The 14,738-nt window shown below is 46.4% G+C and overlaps 1 protein-coding gene across 2 annotated transcripts in view; it reads right to left on the bottom strand.

Annotated features, from left to right (window-relative positions):
• Window positions 1–3,547: 3,547 nt before the first annotated feature.
• Window positions 3,548–14,738, bottom strand: part of Dcaf5 (DDB1 and CUL4 associated factor 5) — a 106,668-nt gene continuing 95,477 nt past the window's right edge. For both annotated transcript variants that reach the window (XM_052739447.1, XM_052739446.1), the window contains exon 9: window positions 3,548–8,057. In XM_052739447.1, the coding sequence (XP_052595407.1) occupies window positions 6,297–8,057 (1,761 nt within the window). In that variant the 3' untranslated portion in view covers window positions 3,548–6,296. The remainder of the gene's footprint in view (window positions 8,058–14,738) is intronic.

The following is a 14,738-nucleotide window of genomic DNA, read 5'->3' as shown; positions in this document are numbered from 1 at the left end:
CCCTGGCATGTTGATGGCTTTTCTCTTGCAGCCAAACAGTTGAGAATGTGGTCAGAGGTGCAAACTCCTGGGTGTAGGGTAAGGGCGGTCCAATCTCAATCCACTCTTTTGCCAAAGGCTCCACCCAACTCAACCTGCCTCCATGTGACCATTTACAATCCCTTACTATTGCTATACATTGTGATCAGGTCCCAGTCACTTGGTAAGAATGAGGCCAAACGGAACTTTACGCAGGAAGCAAGGACCCAGGAACCATATTCAGGAAGCAGGCAGTGAGATCTGATGGAAACACTGGCCTTAGTGATCATCAACTGGAATTTGATTTTCCACCTTTAGAATGGACCAGAAGCAGCGGCTGATGAGGGTCTTCTCCCCTCCCCTCTCCTCTCAGCTCCAAAGTACTTCTTTAGGTTCTGACTCTTCTATGCCTTGTCTGCCCTATGACACCGTGTTCTGGCCTCTCTTCAGGCAGATGTGCTTTACTTGAAACCATGTAAGTTTCAGGTAAAGTGTAATTTAAGTGTAATTCCATTGCCTCTTTTCCACCAGCAATGCAAAATCCCTCTCACATTTCTCTGCCCGCCCCAAGAACCACAGCCATGTCCCCACATCGCTAATCCAGCTCCTTTATTACAGAGGCAGGCAGTGAACTTCACCTTTCCTTCCTTGGTCTCGTCAGACTTGTTTTTATGGTTTAGCTTCTTCTTGGATGGGATACTGAGATTTCACACACACACACACACACACACACACACACACACACACACACACACACACACTCAACCCTGCATGGCAAACTGGTTAACTCTACTTTGGCACACACAGCACTCTTCCATGACTTGGCCCTTTCCAGGTTCTCTTAGGGTTGGCCCAGCACCAGGTCCAAGAACTTGACCTCAGAAACTCAGAGAGCATTGCTGTCCTAGCTCTTAAGGCCCGGATCTTCTCCAGTATCACCATATCAAAAATTTAACCTAAAAAAATGTGCCACTCCTTATCCCAACCTTTGCAAGCTTGTCGTGTGCAAAGATCTATGAGGTCTCTGTCAGCCATGCCTAGCTTTTAAGATTCTCAGAGGTCGTGCCAAAGGCTCTAAAGCAAGCCTCATGTGGTCCACGGGAATGGGGCCAATCTCTTTTACTGTGGTTTTTGAATCTTGCTGATAAACAGCCATTCTTCTCCGAAGGATGTTGACTACCCATATGCCTTGGTGGACTGCTCTCCAAAAAGCCTTCTAGTGGTGTGCACATGGATGTTGTGTCAAGAAGCAGAACAAAAAAAGAGATGTGCCAACGACAGTGAGCACTTGTATTCTCTCTCTATGTCATTCTCAGATATGTGCCTTATTGTACACATTTTAAAAACACACATACATATAGATCCTGTTGGTCTCTCTCTCTCTCTCTCTCTCTCTCTCTCTCTCTCTCTCTCTCTCTCTCTCTCTCTCTCACATACACACACACACACACACACACACACACACACACACACACAGGAACTTGAGACAAAGATCTTGGCTCACCAACCAGCTCTGGTGGGCACTACAGAGATGTCTCAAAAAACGGTAATGTTTGAGTAGGATCTAGAGAGCCCTCTGATCCAAGGTTCTGGAACAGGAGGAGTTACATTTCAGAGTTGAGGGACCTATCTGATAGTTCCCAAGTATATTGGAGAGTTGCCTGACTCACGAATGTTCTTCACTCAGAACCAACGTAGGATGCACTTCTTGTGCGAGTTCAATGATATTTCCACTCACAGGTCTCTTATGAAGAAAGGAAATTGGTTGGGGCTATTTCCGTAGTATTTATGGATTCTAGGAGAGTTTCTCTACATTTCTGTTGACTTCAATGATAAATCTGGGATTACACCTGAGGGTTTTGGTTGGTGTTTGTTGTTTTTCAGTGGTGGATATCAAACCCAGGGCTTGAGGCACAGCAGGCAGGTACTATACCATTGAGCCTCTTCCCTAATTAACATGTTGAATGCCGGCTATATGGATCCAGGGAGCTGTTGACCCTCCTTGACATTCCATCTCTTCCACTGCAGTCTTCCAAGTCTTCTCAACTCCCGGGTGTCTTCCCTTTCAACTGCCCCAGACAACACAACTTTTCTCCTGTCCACGCACTCTTGTGGTCACTTGGGTATCTTAGTGTGTGTCCTTCCCCAGCCTTGGTGGAGTAGTGACAGGCAGATAAAGTTCTGCTGGAATAGCTCATGAGCTCAGAAAAGAGTCATTCCCAACTTAGGCCATTTGAACTGCTAGACAACCTCACAGTAGGATAAGCTCCCCAGAGCCCTTCTACACATGGGGAATGGAACGGACTCCTCCTGTCTGCATATGACACAGGCCTATTCCCCAGTCACCTTTGCCTCCAAGTTTCAATCCCAAGAAGCATCTTGTCGACTAGCAACGAAATACAACTAGAGTCCAAATGAGTCAGATTCTCATCATACTGTCAGAAGCACTGGATCTTTGAAGACAATGACAGTTTGTTTAATCAAACCCAGGTTATTTCATTCTGGTATTTCTTGCTCAAGGACAAATGAACATTCTGACTAGAACACCTCATCAGAGATCCACACAGCTTGTTGAAGACCATTACCCTAGAGCTGGGTGTGATGGTGTGATGGTGTGTGTGTGTGTGTGTCCATCTGCAATCCCAGCACTGGAGGCAGGAGTATAGACTAAGTAGTGAAACTCTGTCCTAAATACAGTACAAGCAGGGAATGGTGGCTTATATTTGGAAACCTAGTGCTCAGGAGGCCGAGGCAGGAGGACTATCACAGTTTGAGAATAGCTTGGGCTTTACTATGAGATTGTGATTTTTATCTTTTTTGGAAGCAAAACACAATAAATAAAACTAAGCACCCAAACTAACCCTACCCCCCCTCCCCCATCCCCAATTAAACCAACAAAAAACAAAGCCATTATCCTGCCATTGGGGACAAGCCCAGGACTCAGAAGTGTGACCTGCACACCTTGGTGATCCCCCTAGTGTACACAGTTGGACTCAGGTTGTAAGGGAAGAAGAGGCTTCCTTTGGAGGGTTCTCCTGACAAGCATCTTGGTTGGTAGGAATGTTTCAGTTAAACATAGTCTATGTTCAACAGCTTTATAGAATGACACAAGTTTTGCTGTTTTTCACTCTGTCCTCTTTTTAAAGAAAAAAGTTTGCAATGTACCTAAGACATCATGAAAAGCATCATCATATCTGGAAGCATCAGAAAACATCCACTAGGGGAGGGGGTGGCCGTGCGTGAAATTCCAACTAATAAAAATGTCAGCTCCAGGAGCTCACTACCCTGAGTCCCTGTGAGCCTGGGGAAGGAGACCAAGTAGACACAGCACCTCCCTTCCTTTTATTGTGAGATGTGACCTCTGCCCCAATACCTAGAAGTGACCTGTTAGACATGGGATTTGTCTTCTCATCTTCAGTGTGGATCTAATCAAGTTTCCAATCAGGCAGCGATTAAAACAGCAAAGAAATAAAGAAGGAGGGTGTCTAAGCAACCAAGTCTTCCTAGGAAGAGAGGAGGAAGCCAGGGAGAAGTGATTAATAGGTTTATTTGCATATACACAGAGAAGAGTCAGCGTTGCTGGGTGAGAAGAGGCAGGGCTTTGAGGAGGTAAGGCTTCAGCAGAGGAAGGCACCTTGACAGACAACACGAGACTCCTAGTAAATCAGCACAAACTTCTTTTGCCTCAAGCTAACAACTCAATGAACTCATTTATCGGTTGAGAATCATTTACAAAACCAAGTGGGAAATAAAGGGAAGAGAAACAGTTTCACATACCTGGACCTGCTGCTTAAAACATTATATACAGGATGCAGAAAAAAATCCTTAAGAGGCACTTCCAGGAGTTCTTAGCCTGATCAGTGCCCTCTCTTGCTAGGAAAAACATCCATCATGGAAGAATCTGGGGATTAAATATGTCTTCAACATGGGAGGCCTGGATTCTACAATGGTCCAGGCAAAGGGATCTTCGAAGTGGTTCCCATCAGGCTTTCAGTATCAGGATCATACAACGCAAGACCTCTGGAAATGAGTGTGGAGTGGCTAAAAGAAGTATCCCTCTTTCTCTTGTTCTGGTGGCTATTTCAGGGCCCATCTCTTGAGAACTCAACCTATGGTGCTGGAAGTCTCTCCCAAGGATGGAACATATCCCTCAAAGGATGACCTTTTTCAGCGTCTACAGCTATGAACTAGGTGAACTCTGACTTTTGAATGTTTTGAATACCCAAATGAGATAGACAGCTTTTACATGAAAGACCACCCTTGGCTCTTGGAAACTAATTATCAATAGCTAATTTTGCTTTCTTTTTCCTCCAGGAAGAATGCGGGGTGTGAATCTATCTGATTAGATTAAGGTAAAATGGAACAGAAGAATCAGGTATGCTGACTAAGGGGAAGAGAGACACACACTGAGTGGTTATAACTTTTTTTGTATATAAAGGATTAAAAATTCCAATTTAATAATTTTGGAAAAGCAAATGTAAAATGACTTGGGCTTATAAAACCAGAATTTACAATTATCTGTGAATAGTCAAAAGATAAATCATAGAACCATTTTAATTACAAATCTAAAGAAATTCTAATGTTGGTTACAGAATTGCTGTCCCGCTCCCCAGGATGAGTCCAGCTGCTGACTGTATGCATCCCCACTCAGGCGCCTTCCTCTCCTTCCCAAACTGTGCTTTCACACCTCAGCCACATCACCAGATACTAAACTAAGCACATCTTCCTTCCGCAAAGCTCAGCAAGATGCTCTATCCTCCTAGCTCTTACCAACTGCCTTCCTTTTATAAGCACCCTGGCTCCCAGCACTGAACAGCATCCACTCCTCAGCTTCCACAAGTGCTCTTCTCTTGGCTCCATCCCAGCGGGACAGGTCCTCCTCTGAAAGGAACACTGGATGCGTCAGTGAGGCCACAGTCGCCTGGTGCTGTCCTCCCTCTGCCAGCTCCAGCCAGGCTCCAGCTGTCTAGCACCTTTGCATCTAAAGTTCCACTGTTCTTTCTTCCCCCTGCTACACCAACATCTACACCAACAGGACATCTGGGCATCCTTAGGTCCTATCTTGCACAACCCTTCATTGACAACTCAGGGACTACCATCACCAATATAAACTGGAAATTTGATATTTTCTTCTCTCCATTGTTACCTACTTCAACAGAACAGTGTCTTCAGGGAGTCAGGAGATAAACCAGAGACTTGTCTCTCCATATGCCCACTACTCTGTAAAGTTCAGGTGGAACCCCACCACCTCTGACAGCTCCAAGCCCAAGGAAGATGCTAGGCCTGCCAATTCTGACAGGCAGTGGATACAATACCACATTCTGACTGATGGACTGGCACTGGATACAGTAAGTACCACATTCTGCTCTGCACTACAACTTGTTAACATCCCTCTACCAGCCATTTTATTAGTTTGGGTAAAAAGCTCTCCCAAGGGGTCCTTTCTTCTTCCAGTATGCCTGAACTCCATTACGTGGAGCCAAGGAAGCACCTGCTGGCCTTGAGTGCCTCTTAGGAGCCAGCACACAAGTGGATAAAGTGTGTTGTTCACTAGCTACTGTTATGGACCTCACACATCGAGTGTAGCTCTGCCCCTTCTGCAGTGACACTATGGGGATCTGAGCTCAAGTGTCAACCTCTTCTTAGCAGGAACAATGCTCCACTTAGAGTCACAGTAAATGCTCAAGGATGTGTTAGCTGGAGAAAACATGGACCATTTAAAGAGGAGCCATGTTTTCCTCTTCAGCAGAGCCAGGCTGAAGGCAGGCCTCTCCTTTCTGCTAGCGTAAATCTACAACTCATGGCAGCACGGTCTGATCTAGGGACACTCTTTGTTAAGACCAGAACACCTATGTCATGTGAACAATGAACAGGTGAGATGGTAAACTCTACAGACCCACAGGGCTTTGCTGATGGACAGATAAAGAAAGGCCTCAGAAGACAACAAGCCCACATGTGCCAGTGGGAACATACACACAAGAACAAGCCAAATGTCCCAAGACAGGGTCACTGTCACAGAGCCTGCACAGGAATGCTATGCTCGCATCTCACTAGAAGAGAGCCGTTAGGAGTCTCCCCCGCTCAGCAGAGCACCAGGCAGTGCCAGCTAGACATTCTGACCCACTGGAAGTGGTAACAGAGGGAGCAGCAGCAGACACGCTTCAGGCCCTGGTTTTATGCGCCTTTAATACTTTTTCCTTTCCTCTGTGTTCACTAAACAAGAAAAAATTACTTTGTAAGGCTACTTTTTGTAGCTTTTTGTTTTCCCTTTGTATTTATCATGTTTTTAGTTTCTTCTCTGAGGAGGAATTCTCTGAATCTGTGTCTTCCAATTCAATTCGGTGCCTTTTGAGGCCACTGTGGCCATGAACAACCTTGCTGCTGTCCATGGCTGAGGGGTCAGTGGGGTCTTCTCTCATTCCAGCACTGGGGGTCTCACAGGCCATTTCAGACCCACAACAATCTTTGTGCAGAAGCACCCCTGTCAGGGGTGGGTTATCATGGTCAGTGTCCGGGTGTCCCGGGGAAGAGTAGCCTACTGTCTCCAGCTCCCCAGAGTTCTGCCCATTATTGTGGGGGTGAGGGGGCCGGGGGTGCAGGTGTCCATTGTTGTGGTTGGCACAGAGGGTGTCAAGGCCCCTCTCCTCACTGTCATCAGACTGGGTCCTGGGACAGTTGCCAGGCGCACTGTGGAGAGTGGAACCAGATGCCTTGGGGACAGGAGAGGGTGGCTCCTCAGCCCGGCTGCTCAGGGCCTTGCTCAGGGCCTTGCCATTGAGCTTCTTGGTTTCAAAAGAGTGTTCTAGAGGGCCGCTGTTGTTAGTGTCCTGAGAGGTGCCCTCTGGCACCTCTGCCCAAGGATGGCTACCGTGCTCACGGCTCGCGCCACTGCTAGGGTTTCTGGCGGAAGTCTCTTCTTTACAAGCATCTTTGCTGCAGCCTTCCGGGGGCAGGTCCTGGTCTCTCTGGGCTGGGCAGGCTTCCTTACTAGAAGAAGGGGTTGGGCTGTCTGTGGGGCTGGTTCCTGCCCTCCCTTCATCTGTCTCCTCTGCCACTAAGGAGGTCTCTCCATCTTTGTTACTTGAGTAAGAGATATAGGAGTAACGGAGCCATTTGTAAGCTTTATAAATCTTACGCTCTACTGATTCCATGTTGGCAGTTGCTGGTGCCCGGCTCGGTTGGAGATCCAGATCCAGATTGGAAGCACTCCGCTCAGGGGAGGAGTTTGGGGAGGAGGAGAGGTCATCCACTTTGATCTGAGGGTAGTCGTAATTGTCCTCTCCAATGTAGGTGTTGGTGGGCTTGACTGGAGCATTGGGCCGCTCTTCCCGGGCCATCTTTTGTCGCCTCCGCATGGCGTTTCGCTGCCGGGTGTTGGCTCGGCGTTGGTTCAGTTCCTCTTCTTCCTCCGAGCTGCTGGAACTGCTGGAACTGCTGGATCCATCCTCCGGGCTGGGCGACCTTGGCCGAGGGAAGAGATCTGTGTCCAGTTCAGCCTCACAGGCATTCTCTTCAGAATCAGACTCATTGGACAGGGCCAGGAGGCGCTTGTCCTGGTAGCGTCGCAGAGCAGACAGGCGCTGCTGGCGAGAGGCTGCATCCTCACAGGTGGGCGTTGCTGGGGTTGACACCACTGCATTTGTGGCAGTGACACGCAGGGGCCCCAGATGGAAGGCGTTATCCGCAGTCTCATCTACTGTGGGAGGTGGGGAGCGGGGCAGTGAGGCTGAGGATTCTGAGTCAGTGTAGCCCGAGCGCTCACTGACCCCCGCATGCAGCTGTAGGATGGTGCTCTCGCTGAGGTCACTGTCCGAGTCAGAGCTCCAGCCCTCGATCTCACGGCGCACCAAAGAGTCAAAGAAAGCCATCATCCGGGGGTCTTCTTGGACAGACTGGTTAGCGTAGTCGTGGGACAGGCCACTCCCACTGTTCAATACAAGGCTGATATACTCTTCATGGGTGTAGAGGCAGCGGGAATCATCTTCAATCCGCCCGTCGAGGTCTCCTGTACATCCTGGCTGCTTGTATGGGCTCCAGATCTACACAGAATATGAAAAACAAAAGCAACCAGGATTGAATGGGAAGTGTTCTATAGTGGGCCACGATAAAGACCACCAAAGCAGAGCTTCTCCCAGACGTTGTCATATTAAAGTCACCAAACAACTTTAAAAATATTTTCTTTCTGGGTACAATGGCACACTCCTGTAATACCAGCACTTGGGAGGCTGAGACAGGGAGATCACAAGGGGGATCACCTGAGCTACATAGCCAGAACTTGTGTAAACACAAAACAAAACAAACAGCCACCAACCCCTACACAAAAGAACAAGTTATATGACTCTTATAAAATGTGTATCCAAAGTGAGGCTTTTAGGGGTGGTTGAAAGCCGTTTAGAGCATAGAATTAGATTGTAGTCAGAGACCTAAGGATGTCTTTAGGTGGAGGATACCCACATATTGTCTCTTTTCTCATCGGAAATTATAACCTTAATCCAAAAGGACGGGTGGAAGATGACATGAATATTAGGTAGTGTATTTGAAAATAGGCTTTGCCAGGCCCGGTGGTACACTTGGGAGGCAGAGGCAAGTAGATCGCTGTGCGTTCAAGGCCAGCCTGGTCTACACAGTTAAGTTCCAGGCCTTCTAGGGCTACATTGTAAGACCTTGTCTAAAAAAACAAAACAAACACCCTAAAAAGACTTCAGCCTATCATTCCACTTCTCCCAAACAGCAATATTCTATTTTTAGACAATGAAAATTACTCATTGGAGCTTATAAGAATAGACAACTGCCCACACTGCACTTCCCTCTTGGACATGCAGGCGTCAGTTACCCAGGAAACTGGGTTTTCTTAACCAGGGTGTCGCTTGCTTGCTTCACAGGTAATTCTCTTAGCTTCAGGAAGAGGCAAGACACTCTCTCCCTGGAAGGGGACTGCAGGCAGCCCCATCCCTTACCAGGTCACTCCTCCCTGGTCAAGGACCTACACCCACAGCTAGAAAGTAGAAAAGTAGAGGTTGTTTTCTGGTGTTGTGTTTTCAAGACAGTGTTTTTCTGTGTAGCCTTGGATATCCTGGAACTTACTCTGTAGACCAGGCTGGCCTCAAACTCAAAGATCCACCAGCCTCTGCCTCTCAAGTCCTGTGATTAAAGGCGTGTGCCACCACCACCCAGCAAAACTAGTTTTTAACTTAGGTATTTTTGACTCAAAAGCTGAGCTGTACAGTTGTGTTAAGTTATGCAAATCAAGTTCAAGGTAATTAAGCTGTCCCTGACTGCCACTGGTCTACAGAGCAGTACAGAGCAGCTCCGTTACACCAGCCCACAGCCACGGCATCTTGTGGAATTCCAGACATTTTCTTGCCTGACAGGCTGGTGTCTTATCTTTAAATGACATCTAACTCAAGAGAATAGTGTCTCCCCTCCTCCCCCGTTCACTTCCCTAAAGCTAAGAACAAGTTCATCTCTTAGGAACTGTCTCCAGGCCTACCCCTCCCACAAATTCCATGGCGCTCCCCGAGAGCTGGTCTCATTGGAAGATTCCAGTTCACAGGAGGCTGAGGACACCTAGGGCCAGCTGCTCCTCCTCCTGGACCCCCGAATCCAGGTGTGTTCTTTCCGCTTTGTTTCCTGTCCACAGCTCTTCAAGGTCCTCCCCTTTCCAGCTTCAAATTCTCACCCAGGAACTTGAAAGCAGTGATCTTTCAACTTTGGTGTGCCCAAGAGATACCTCCAGAACAGGGTTGACTCTGAAGCCCCAGAGACCATGACTCAAGGGGTCAGGAGAGGTGAGGCAGGGTTAGTAAACGCTAACATATAGTAAGTATAAAGCAAGCAGCAGAAAACAAAGATCTTGTCTGAGGGACATTCAAATTCTTCGTGACAGCCAATGCTTGGAAAACACCTAGGCAGCACAAGGCTCAAGCTACAGATGACCACTTCTACACACAGATTTCTCAGGAAATAAGAGTTTTGTGTCCTAGGAAGGGAACTGAAGGGCTCAAAAGGTAACCAACCACCTTAGGATGCTTTTTGGGGTCTCATTCTTAATTCTGGCCCAAGTGCTTCATTTTCCCAGTTTAAAAAATAATAAAATGTTATTTGCTATCTCCCCTAATATGAAAAAAAATCTATGTATCCTTCATAGAAATCCAGACTCTGCTAACAGAAATGGCCTAACTACTTCATAAGTGACTTTTTAAAATTAAAATTTTATTTTCCGTATATGGGTGCTTTGCCTGCCTTGGAGGTGAGAAGAGGTAGTAGGATCCCCTGAAACTGAACCCAGGTCCTCTGCAAGAACAGCCAGTGCTCTTAACCACTAAGCCCTTTGACAAGCCATTTTTAAAGTTCTAATCTCCCAGCCCCCACATTTTCTCTTCAGGAATGAAAATCACAGCATTAAAGGTCAGTTTTATTTGGGCTCTGGAATGTGTCAAGTTAAGCTGAACTGTTTCTTTCCAAAGCTTGGGACAATGGATGAGATTGGATCAGAATGCAGGAGATGTGGAGAATGGACTCCGAGACTGGCTCCTAGCTAACTGGTGACCCCGCATGAGGCTTGGCTCCTTATTCTAAACAGAGAATTAGATGGGCCCTAATGTAGTCCTGAGATTCAGAGGGAAACAAAACTCCCTCCTAGAAGTCAGTGTGTGTTTGAGAGCAGTACAGAGCAGCAGGAGTCCAAGTGCCTCCATTTCCCACATCCTAAGCAAATGCCTTCATCCTGGAAAGTCTCTATTTCTCAACCACAGACTCAAGAGTAATAAGGTGACATAAGCTATAGCCACGCACTAACTGGCATGCTGCTTTCTCTTTAATTCGGTGGCCTAATCCCACAGCCAGAAAACTTTAAGACCAAAATGCTTTAGCTGGACATCAGAATTACCGACTCCCTACTATCCTAGCCCAGAACCATTTCAACCATTTATGAAACGGTCCATTTCTTTACCTCAAAGTCAACAATTCAAAAGTGAAGCTATGCTGGGGCTGGAGAGATGGCTCAGTGGTTAAAAAAAGCACTGGCTGCTTTCCCAAGGAAACCAAAGTTCAGTTCCCAGCACCCACACAGCAGCTCAGAACCACCTGGAACTCCAGTTCCAGGGGCATCTGATGCACTCTGGACCCCACAGGCATCTGCAAACATATGGTACACATACATACATGCGGACAAAACACTCACGCACACAAATTAATTTTTTTTTTAAAGCAAATCAATGAAAAAAATAACTTGCTAGACTTTTTTGGGAACCCTGCATCTTGGATATGTGGTCATTTTCAAGTGCCTACTCTGTACCTTAGCGACTGTGCTTAAATCTACATTGCAAATATCTCTGAATAGGGGACCCCGTTACTTATTAAATGTGGTTAACTGTGCCTCCTTGAGATCTGAGCAGCTTTCTCGACAGGCACAGTTTTCTCAAACTGCTGCAGAAAAGGATAAGATTCAATTCTTATGGATAGCAAATGTTTGAGCTGAGTGTCCAGAACATGATGAAGTAGCAGCTCTAAGTCCTCTTCTCTGTGTAAGTCCTTTGAATTGGACCATCTACTAAACCCACGATTACCTGTGCATAGGTAAAGGTCCTCAAGTGTTAGGTGGGGCTTGCAGACTCTGCAATGTGGCTGTCAGAACCCTCTGGAGTCCTGCAGACTGGTACCCTAGTCCTCTCCTTATCCCCTGCCTTTGGCCACTCAAGACCATTTTCTCAAGTCATGTGTTTTCCTACTTCTGAGCATTTCCTATAAGCACAATGCCTGGCACAGAGCAGGTGGTGAACGAATACATTTAATCCAACTTGTCCCCGCTACACACTTTTATTTACTGTATGTTTGTGTGTAGGTGCGAAGCACAGCGCATGTATGAGGCCAGAAGACAATCGCAGCGCTGGAGTTGGTTCTTTCCTTCTACCAGATGGGTCCCTGGCACTGGATACATGTTTTCAGCCTTCAAACTTTAAGAGCTGGAAAGATGGCCAGTCACCTCTATTGAGATGATCACAAATGAGAAAAATCCCTCTGCAGTGTTTTGTTGTCATGTCTCGGGAACCCTTGATCTTTACTTCTCTTCCTTCCTGGGCCATCATTTCCCAGGGAGACTTGTGTGACCTTTCTTTATCTGTATGCTGCCCATAGGGCCTACCATGAACCGCACACAACAGATATATCATAATAGAGAGCTCTGCAAAGGATGATCAGACTGCAACCCACAGATCCAGGGAGGCTACCTAGCAGGGGGGACCCTAGGATGACTGTGGCTTATAATAAGTTTTGGTTTTGCCCAAGCACTGGGCAAGCTTTAATGAAACATTTCTCTATTAGGATAAGAATTTATACCGTATCAAGTTGAAAGAATATGCTGGCTGTACTTTCAGGAGGGGAGGCTACAATCTTTTTAGATTATGGATTAGCCTATAGAAAAATGTCTGCCGTAAATCAAACAGTGAAGGGGAAGATGAATAGGAATCTCACTTACACAAGTTAAGTAAAACATAGCTCTCTGAACAGATGAAGATAGGTTTCTTCTGTATCCCAGAATCTAATCAATATTTATATGTATAATTCACCTACTATTTGACTTAAAAGGGCTTATTGGGAAATGTTATCATTTTTACTATTTTCTACAGAGAAAATATTTTCCAATTTCAAATAACCCTGGACTTTTGAATTATAACCTGTTTTTATGTTCAAAAAAATAATAATATAGAGCTTTGAGGGAAAAAATGAATCTCCCCCTTCCTTTCAGCTATAAAACAGACCCCTTCTCTTTTGCTAAGTGTGGCATTCAGGCAAACAGAGGACCTGTTCTGAGTGTGAAGTGTCTGGCTCTTTTCCAAGTTGAAAAGATGGCAGTAAAGGATGCGGACAGGGAGAAAGGAGAGTAGACAGAGAAAATCAGATTTCAGGGGAGATGATGCTCCTGGAGCCGATGACCTGACCCTGTAGAAGGAGTAAGCAGCAAGGTGACATTCCATTAAACAGCAATTGTCAGGCCCAGGCAAACCCCAAGGCAAAGGTGTGGCATGCACTCACTTAAAAAGAATTAGGGGCCTTTCAGGATGCTGTAAACTCAGGCAAGGGTACTAATTCCAACAGAGAGAAGGGCCAGCAGCACTTACTTTCAACTGTATCCTTTCTCCTTGCCTCTCCTGTGTTGACTTTTCCTTTCCTTTCCTTTATTTATTTATTTATTTTTTTTGAGACAAAGCCTCACTGGGTAGCTCAGGTACACTATCTTCCTGCCTCAGCCTCACATGTGCATCACCAAACCCAACCTGTAATGCTTTTCATTCTGTGCTATTCCCAGCCAGATGGCAAATGGGAAGACATCTGTGAGAAACCGAAGCTGAGAACCCCCGAGAACCCCCTTGTCTTTTTCTCTCACTGTGCACACTTAAGGTTTTAAATGGCCAACTGTGCCTCTTCGTTCCTATGGGAACCTGGGAGCAGTGAGTTCCGAGGCTCAGTCTGGATAACCTCACAGAGAAAACATTTTCTCCTCTTTCTTGAGAACTTGGCCAGTTTCCAACCTATGACCTTTAGAGTTAAGACTTCAGTTGACTAAACAATATCTGGGGAAACTCAGCACAGAAGCATCCAAGCACACGCCAAACAGGAATTTCTCTTCTAAAGGAGATGCCCAGGCGGACAGCTCTCTGTAGAGAATGACGTCAACAGACCTAGAAAGGGCACGTTACAGTGTCCACCTATTCATCACAGGCCAAAGGAGAGGGGGGTAATGTGAGGGGCAGGGCTAGTGCAGTGACTGTCCAAGTGAAGGACAGCTGAGGTGGTCCAGTCAGCTGTCCACTCACTCCCTTCCCACAGCATGGTGGACATGGAGAGATAAGGCTCCAGTCTGGCTTTCTACACATTACCACATGACCCCAACAGCAATATGTGATTTAAATTTCATCATCTGCAAATATAAGGGACTGCAGAGTACTCCATCCCAAATGATGCATCAATATCCTCTCCCTCCTTAGCTTAGGGATCGCTGCAGAAGAGAGGGTGGAAAAACTGTAAGAGCCAGAGGTGGTGGAGGACCAACAAAACCGCATTCCGGATACAGCGAGACAGCTGCACCGAGGAACTCTCAGAGGCAAGTTCAAGCCACACAAACTCTAACAGCTGAGGAGCTATTAGCAACTGGTGATTGCTGGAGGAAGTTCATTTTTCTTCAGCGATACCAGACACAGGAGGCGGCACACACCCAATAAAGGTCCTAACCCCACACATCCCGACAGCACGAAATGGATTAAGTGGGCTAAAAACACAAAGCACATAAAGTTGGGAGGGGATAGTGGTTGGGGGAATAGGGAGTGGATTTGACCAAAAGACATCATGTGCATGTATGAAACCCTCAAACAGTAATACTAAATCATGACAAATTTTCTCAGGTTTCATTTGTCACTAAAAAAACTGAGGAATTTCAACTATTGTGGCTGTCTCCCGAGTGCTGGAGTAAAGGCTGCACCACACCGCCCGGCCAGACCCACTTTTAAAGCTAGTCACCAGGCTTTGACGCATGAAGTGTATTCTGCACACTACTTTATGTGTTGTATTCTAGCAGTTTCTGATCTTGGCTAGTGAGTTCTGCTCATAAACATGTTACAATGGTTCTGAAAGAAAGTCATTGAAAAAAAAATCACTTAAAAAACAAAGGAGCAGGGGAATAGTGATGCAGATCTCTGTAAGTTCAAGGCCAGCCTGGTCTACAG

The sequence above is a fragment of the Peromyscus californicus genome, unplaced genomic scaffold, assembly GCF_007827085.1.
Source record: "Peromyscus californicus insignis strain IS unplaced genomic scaffold, ASM782708v3 Scaffold_15__1_contigs__length_86483966, whole genome shotgun sequence".
Lineage (NCBI taxonomy): Eukaryota > Metazoa > Chordata > Mammalia > Rodentia > Cricetidae > Peromyscus > Peromyscus californicus.
This window is presented reverse-complemented; position numbering and strand designations above follow the sequence as displayed.